This window comes from Sinocyclocheilus anshuiensis, unplaced genomic scaffold (genome assembly GCF_001515605.1).
Source record: "Sinocyclocheilus anshuiensis isolate Anshui unplaced genomic scaffold, SAMN03320099.WGS_v1.1 scaffold1389, whole genome shotgun sequence".
Lineage (NCBI taxonomy): Eukaryota > Metazoa > Chordata > Actinopteri > Cypriniformes > Cyprinidae > Sinocyclocheilus > Sinocyclocheilus anshuiensis.
Window position 1 is genome coordinate 72,275 of NW_015552672.1, and position 8,322 is coordinate 80,596.

General features: G+C 35.8%; 1 protein-coding gene across 3 annotated transcripts in view; it reads right to left on the reverse strand.

Moving 5' to 3' along the window:
- LOC107667436 (rap1 GTPase-activating protein 2-like) overlaps nucleotides 1–8,322 on the reverse strand; it is a 52,634-nt gene that overhangs the window by 17,820 nt on the left and 26,492 nt on the right. The window contains exon 1 of one of the 3 annotated variants that reach the window (XM_016459109.1): nucleotides 1,295–1,385. The exons of the other annotated variants lie outside the window; for them this stretch is intronic. Coding sequence (XP_016314595.1) covers nucleotides 1,295–1,314 — 20 coding nt within the window. The 5' untranslated portion in view covers nucleotides 1,315–1,385. Of the gene's footprint in view, nucleotides 1–1,294; nucleotides 1,386–8,322 lie in introns of those variants that run through there. 3 annotated transcript variants of the gene reach the window in all.

Genomic DNA, 8,322 nt, shown 5'->3' on the forward strand with positions numbered 1-8,322 from the left:
TTTTAGGCGCAGTGAATGGCACATTTTTTCTTAAGGTGGGCTTTTAGCCCCGTTGTACCCTATATATATATATATATCATTATTGTGATGGGGGGCCCTGCAGTAAGTCATAGCCCCAGGGCCCAGTGCGGTCTTAATGCGGCCCTGCATATACACACAAAAACATCTGATACTTTAGCTCATATTTGGACCAAAATGCACACAGAAATATACTGAATAAATGGCACCAAACGAAGTAAACAACCTGACTAGGAGAATAATCTTCACATCTCTGGGAGGATGTGAACAGCTTATTGTCACATTGTCTGTCATTTCAGTCAACATGAAAACACCTTTCCTGGAAAACTCAGCAAGAGTGATTGTGGGCAATTTCACATAAGATGCTTTTGTACATCAAAATAATCAGTCTAACATCAAGTTTGGCTGAGCTCTATAAGTTGACAAGTAGATCTATCTATCTAGCTATCTGTCATGTTGCTACTGTGTTGGAGCTTGGAGCTCGAGGAACGAGGAGACGAGAAGTACATCAATAAGGAGATTTTAATAACATTCAGGGTGCCAGGAAAACACACGTAGCAGATGAGGTAGACATATACACAGACATTCACAATACCTGATGCTGGAGACAAGGAAACACAGGGCTTAATTACAGGGGAACTAATGGGACACACCTGGGAACAAATGAACTGAACGGGGAACACCTGGAACAAATGATCATAATAACAGGAACGGGAAGGACCAAATAAGGGCAAGCAAGGCACATAGGGAGCAAAACACACACAAAACAAGAAACAGAGTCTGACACTATCTATCTATCTATCCGTCCATCCGTCCGTCCACCCATCCAAAAAATGTTTATAAAATCTTCTTAAAACAAATACAACTTAAACCCCCTGTAAAATGACACATTTCCTCTCAGAAATACTCATTTATCAATTTCCTAGGAAATAAATATTGATTCTGAAATCAAGATGTTACAAATGATGTTAAAATATAATATTACAAATTAAGATGTCAAAATGACTGAATCATGTACAGTACTGACACAAAACATAGTTGCTATGCCACACTGAACAATTCGTTTATTAATCTTCATCAAACATTATAACTATTAATTATATTATTTATAAAATCATAAAGCTATTGAAAAATCCCTTGTTTTTTGGCCAGAGAGCACCAAAAATCACTAAGTAACAACTAGCTCATAAAGTGTGCAGGACATGTACTGTAGGCCTAGACTTAATTGTGTGCAAGTCCTCCAAAACATTCTAGACCCACAATGACGTTCACCCACCACTGGCCGTCTGTCTCCATCAGTCTCCGTCTCTCACACCGCTTGCGTGAACGGTGGAGGAGTCCGATGAGAGCGGCGGCAGCACGGACACCTGCTCTCCGACAGCGCACTCTGGACCTGAACTCAGACATGGCCAAACCTCAGGTTCAGTCTCAGTCCTAGTCCTCAGTCTCTCGTCTCGTCACATCACATCACACCGACACCAGCTCTGGCTAAATCTGCATCGTCTCAGTCTCCAAAGATGAGGTGCTGTCCTCGCCAGCACAGACTGTGTGTGTGTGCATCCTTCACCGTGAATACCTCTCAGTCTCTCTCTCTCTCGCTCGGTCTCTCTCTATTACCCTCCCTCTGAAATGGCATTTCACTTTGACACCTTATTCTCGATTAAGGAGCTTTGATTGCTTAGCCTCTGCTCTTCTGCAATTTTTCTCAGACATTTTCACTATTTCTCTCACCACATATACATTTACTCAGATATGCTGTGTTCTGTTTTTTTTTTTGCACCTTTTTTCTTTGTTTGTCATCTTGTGTTTTATGTCTTGGAAGCGCACAGTATGAAATTATTGCTATTCCAGCTCTTTTCTTCCATTCAATACAGCGATTACATGGTGTCTGTGTGAATTTTGTTCCTGCCCTGTAGGCACACTTTTTTTTTTCTTTGACAAGACTCTCAGTCTCTTTAATGTTGAGTTAACCTTTCTCAATATCTCAAAAGACACCAAATCCTGAACAGAATACCAACTATTAACTGTTATTCCATTATATTGCATTCACATTTATCTAGAAATGAATCCTTACTCAAAGAATATCTAATATAGTTCATAAAAAGTGATATTTAATATATAAAATGCATCAAAATGCAAAACTATTGTACTATGTTGAAGCTGTGTTGTCTTAGACCCTTCAAACAGAAAGTCATAAGGAGATTTCGAGGGCTTTGTTTACACTGGTTGCAATTATAAGCCCATTTTTATCATTTAATTTCACCTGCTGTGCAAATCCGCTCCTACTTGTTATGATTTCGGCCGAAGGGAGAGAGGGTGCATGTGAGCAAAATGCTTCCGTAACATAAAGAGCATTAAATGCTTCAGGGGACTTGCTAGCTAAAGGCAATTATCGCCGTGTGCACAGGACAACACTGGTGTATCACTCTATAATGACAGACAGACTAATGGCTACCAGACAAATATGACAATACAACAAGTGTATATATAGTGTGCAATATGATGTGCAAATCTGCTCATTTCAAAATCAGTCATGAAATACAAATCATTCTTGACATGCACTGATGATTTGAACATCCTTTATGTCAACTCGTGAGATGTGGTGATGTGATATTAAATCAGACAAGGGTGTTATTCGATAAAAACAGGAGATTTCAGTTGTTTCGTGTAAGCCACCAGACAGTGCTGATGGTAAAGAGCAGCTCTCACATGCAGGAGTAACACACTGTGTTGAGGTGGGTGACAGACACTGAGGTGGGGATGTGTAAGAGGAGGGATGTTGGGTGGGGGTGGAGATGATATTTCCACGTGAGCAAATCATAAAATGTGGCAATTGTAAGGTTTAAAAATCCTTCTATTCTTTGTCAACAAATGGTCAAACTGTTTTATATGAGGTTTGCAATTTTTGCACCCCTATTACAATATCTAAACAATGTTCATTTGTTATTTTCTATTTCTATTCTAATTAAATAGACACCATTTATTACATGAATAAAATATAATCAACGACATTTTGACTTTAAACAGTTGCTTCTCGATTAAGATGAGATGACTTTTTCACCGGAGAAAGCAATATTATGAATAGAGGACTCAAGTTTGAAATTAAAAACATCTTAATAATGGATTTGTTTATTAAAAACACACAGCTTTTCACTTTACAAGATGTTAATTGATGGACTGGAGTCGTGTGGATTACTTGATTATTGTTATGTTTTTATCAGCTGTTTGGATTCTGACGGCACCCATTCACTGCAGAGGATCCATTGGTGAGCAAATGATTAATGCTATATTTCTCTAAATCTGTTTCAATGAACAAACAAACTCATCTACATCTTGGACGGCCTGAGGGTTAGTAAATTTTCAGCAAATTTTAATTTCTGGGTGAAATAGTCCTTTAATTGTCATGGCAACATTAGCAATATTTTTAACAACTACTAAACTTATCATATAAATTAAATATAAATCTTTTAAAATGATCAAGCTTACATGTTTTCTTTTAAGCTCTTTGTGAACCTATATAAATTATTAATTGTATAAATTCAGTTGATTCATTTACATTGATATAGTCAGACATATTCTTTCAGCTGCATTCTAAAACGTTTGTGGCAGTAGCTGTGTTTCTTCATGCCTTGTAAATGCATTTCAATTCACGATATTTTTTATAACAACCATAAAGAGAAATTAATCAAACTGACACTCTCTTATATTTTCTGCGATTGGCTGTTCCCTGCAGATGTCTCACTTTCAAGTGCACACGCTCCACAATTAATCATAAACTCTGAGCTGACAGAGAATGTTTATAGCAAGCATTGTGAGCCCACTGAACTCGATTTAAACCAGGTGGGATTTATTGAGATGTGCCAATTCTAAACCCACTCTGAAACACAGAGTTTGTTCAAACAGCTTTGTGGAACAAGTCTCAGATGTTGGCTCATAAATATACAGTAGGTAAACTTGTATTAGTCATAAATTAAAGATACATTTGATTATACTTGATTTTTTATTCTTACAGTAATTTAGGAAACAGTTTTTTAAAAAGTAATGTAACACCAAAATATGCCACATTTGTGGAAAGTACCCGATACAGATTAGAAATGATGCATGTTCACAACAGCATCAAACAAACATTAATCTAAACAGTTTACGAACTGTAGAAAGGGAATTATTTTTGTAATATTTTCATAGTTCACTTCCTCTTTCCATTATTAGAGCTGCTGTTTCAAAAAGCACAACCAGCAGGTGCCTGTTGTTAAACCACAACGTGCAACCACAATTTAAAACAGATATGCCAGTTTGAAGCGCAACTTGATGTACTTTTCTGAGTGTTTTTTTCTAGAGGAAGAGCTGAGGAGCCATGATAACTGACAGCTAATGGGCAGGAAGATACACGACCAGAGCCGGGCGCTTTGTATTCAAGGCCACTGGTGCTGGGAGAACTGGCCCCCTGCTGCCTTCATGCCTGATCCACACATGCAGTCACAGATAAGACCCTGGAGACAGAGCACACAGACACAAGAGCGCTTGATCCTAAAACGTGACAGCAACAGAGATTTTGAAGTCTACAGGTTTCTGTCTGCCCTTCTCTTCTCAGCAGGGATGCCACATAGACCGGCGTTGGCTTTCTAGTTCATTCACAGTCTCCCTATTTTCACTGCATCTTTTCATTAAAACCCCCAAAACATACTGCTCTAGCACAAGCACTAAGGCTAAAGGTATACGGCTGATCTAGAAGTCTCTCTGAAGTGTTTTGTGTGTGTGTTTGTGTGCACGTGCCCTCTATTATGACACTGTGTACCAAAACACAGAGGCCAGATATAGTTTTATGTTTCATATATCACATCATATATGGCATAATACATCACTTTGACCCTTCATTACCATTTTAAATGGACCAAGAAAGACAACTGTAATGATAACTATACTGGCATCCACACCAAGGTAATGTTGTGTTCATTGTAAGTGTGCACTGTAGTTGTGCATCTACTGCTTTAACAGCTCAAGTTTTTGGATTCTGATTGGCTGTCAATGTATTTATCATTTGTCAGCTGGGAAAAATTACTCTGAAAGTGATTTGAATGATATCGTTCCTCTGTGTCTTTATTGTTATAACTGTGGTGTGACCTTATTCTCATAGAATTACGATGATTGCTAAAACTGTATTTTTATAGGCCTAGTTATTGTCGTTGGTGTGAACAGGCTCTTACAAGATTCTCTTTTTAAAAGGGAATGAAAATGTACAGTAAGGGGCCATTCACACAGAACACATCTGTGTGTTTAAAAATGCTAGAAGCAGGGTAGTGGAAGCAAGTCTGTAACCGTAATGTCTTGGGAGAGATCAATGTTTATTAAAAAAAAAAAAAAAAAAAAAAAAACCTTGGTAATGGAAATTCAAGTTGTTAAGTAATATTTTCGAATTATTAGCAAATCATATTTTAAATTATACACACACTCACTCTTATTTGTATGTCTAATATGTCAAAAATGTAAAACGTTTATTGTCTTGTCTCATTCAGTTAGAAATAACATGAATCACATAAATGATACCATATTTCCCATTCAAAAAGGAGAAATTTGAGAAAAAAGGTATAGTTTGCATCACTGGACATTACTGTTTAACATATTGTAAAACAGTTGTAAAATATTACTTTCATCTTAACTTGCTTTCTTTCAACGTTAAAACTTATGCTTCATGCTGGAATCTGCTTCAGTAAACAGTAAACCTCGCCTGCTTTGATTATATATACATATAAATATATATATATATAAATATATATATACTGTATATATATATATTTATAATATCTTCAGTCAGATATTTATAATATCTGATTTATAATATCTTAAAGGGGTCATATGATGCGATTTCAATTTTTCCTTTCTCTTTGAAGTGTTACAAGCTCTTGGTGCATAAAGTATTGTAAAACAGTTGTCAAATATTACTTTCATCTTAACTTGCTTTCTTTCAGAGTTAAAACTTATGCTTCATGTTGGAATCTGCTTCAGTAAACAGTTAACCTTGCCTGCTTTGATTATATATATATATATATATATATATATATATATGTGTGTGTGTGTGTGTGTGTGACCCTGGACCACAAAACCAGCTTGGGTATACTTTTAGCAATAGCCAAAAAAAAATAAAAAATTATCGATATTTCTTTTATGCGAAAAATCATTAGGATATTAAGTAAAGATCATGTCCATGAAGATATTTTGTAAATTTCCTACTGTAAATATATCAAAACTTAATTTTCGATTAGTAATATGCATTGCTAAGAACTTCATTTGGACAACTTTAAAGGCGATTTTCTCAGTATTTTGATTTTTTTTGCACCTTCAGATTCCAGATTTTCAAATAGTTGTATCTCGACCAGTATTGTCCTATCCTAACAAACCATACATCAATGGAAAGCTTATTTATTCATCTTTCAGTTGATGTATAAATCTCAATTTAAAAAAACTGACCCTTATGACTGGTTTTGTGGTCCAGGGTCCCTCTCTCTCTCTCTCACACACGGTTTAGTTATTTTTGAGTTATATTTATTTATTTTTAATTTTTTTTCAGCCATAAAATAATGTTCCCAAAATGTTGCAGGGAAGCTGTTTTTGAGACAACCAATTTTTAGGTTTTATTTTTACAATTTTATCTTGTACAGAACATTCCCTAATAATTATCATCAGAAGAACATTCTGCAAACCTAAAGATCATTCTATTTTCATAAAGAAAGCTTTACTAGAAAAAACATGTTAAAATATATATTTGGGAATGTTCTAAGAATGTTCTGGGAACCAAATAATGTTATTTGGGGAATAATTGAACTGACTAGCAGGTTGTGGTACGACAACACTGTACTTAATACTGTAGTCTTTTTGGTATGCACAACCCATTTGGTACGTGCTTTTCCACCACACCTCCATCTGTTCACTCCTCCTGACCTTTTCTCTGGTATTCACCTCTTTTTTTCTGCTCTTTCCGTCTTTGTTGAACCGTCTCTGTCCCCCACTGCTCTGATGTACACTGTCCTGCTTTGATCTGGAGCTGGGAGGCAAGCAATGTTCTCTGTACAAATCTCAATTTCAAAATAAAGTGCATCTGTTGCCAGTCAAAAATAAGTTTGCAACTCTCCTGAAGGTAAGAAGGTGAACGTGACGTGGTCATTTCAACTGTGAGAAGTGGAAAATGTAGCTGCACAACTGAGAGACAATTGAGAGAGACGATGAGAACAACAAAAAAAACATAAAAACAGAGGACGGCAGATCAGGAGGTAAAAGATAAAAGAAAATATGATATGCATCACAATATCCACCGACAGTATATCAGCAAACACAATAGCTACTAATTGAAATGCTGTTCATTTACATCAGCTGTCTGTGTCAGAGAGGCTGGGACGCTACACCGCACATCCTTCTGTCAGGAAGTGCACAATGTGTGTCCTGATTAACAAGCCACTCAACTTTAATGGTTCTATGACACACAGAGAGTAAGAATCTAATCATGCAAAGCTGTTGAAATGCTTTCAGAAGCTCAGGCCAACGCAAGCAACTGTCTGTACACGTACCAATACAGAAGACCTACTTGTGGACTGTTGTAAGTGAGGGAAACCTTTTAGATGTAGTAAATCAAAAAAAATTTTTTTTATAGATTTATCCTAATAAAATATTTAAATGTATTTAATTTAAATGTCTCATTAAACTGCACTCAACTCTGGATTCAGCATAATTTGAATGCAAGGCCCTCTAGTGGTAATATTTCAATAAAAATATGGTGCTGTAAAGACATGCTTATTAGATTTATTGACACACACACACACACACACACACACTAACAATACTTGAATATTTGATTATTTAAATTTATAAATGTTTTGCATAATTCAATCCTATCAGCAGCAAAATCTCAAAGGTGCAATAAACAATGCAGTAAACAATATAAATATCTATAAATGACACACTTCTTACAGAAGCATTTTGTTAATATTGTTGAATAATGGTTCTTTTATTCAGTTATTTTAATAATGCATGATAAATGTGTGCTTATAATGCTTAACCCATGTGCTGTGCTGAAAATCCTTTACCTAATTTGGTGTAGCCTTTTAAAAATTGCTTGTATATATCTCATTACGCTATATTATCACCAAATCTTTCAGTCTTTTTATCAGCTTGTTTGTTTTCTTTAAATTAGCACAGGGTTTGTATTTCTTTTTGGAACTGATTGATTGTAGGCCTCATTGATCTGAGCTTATGCACTCAACAATGAGGCTTACGATTGGTCAGTAAAAAAAAAAAAAAAAAAAAAGAACCTTT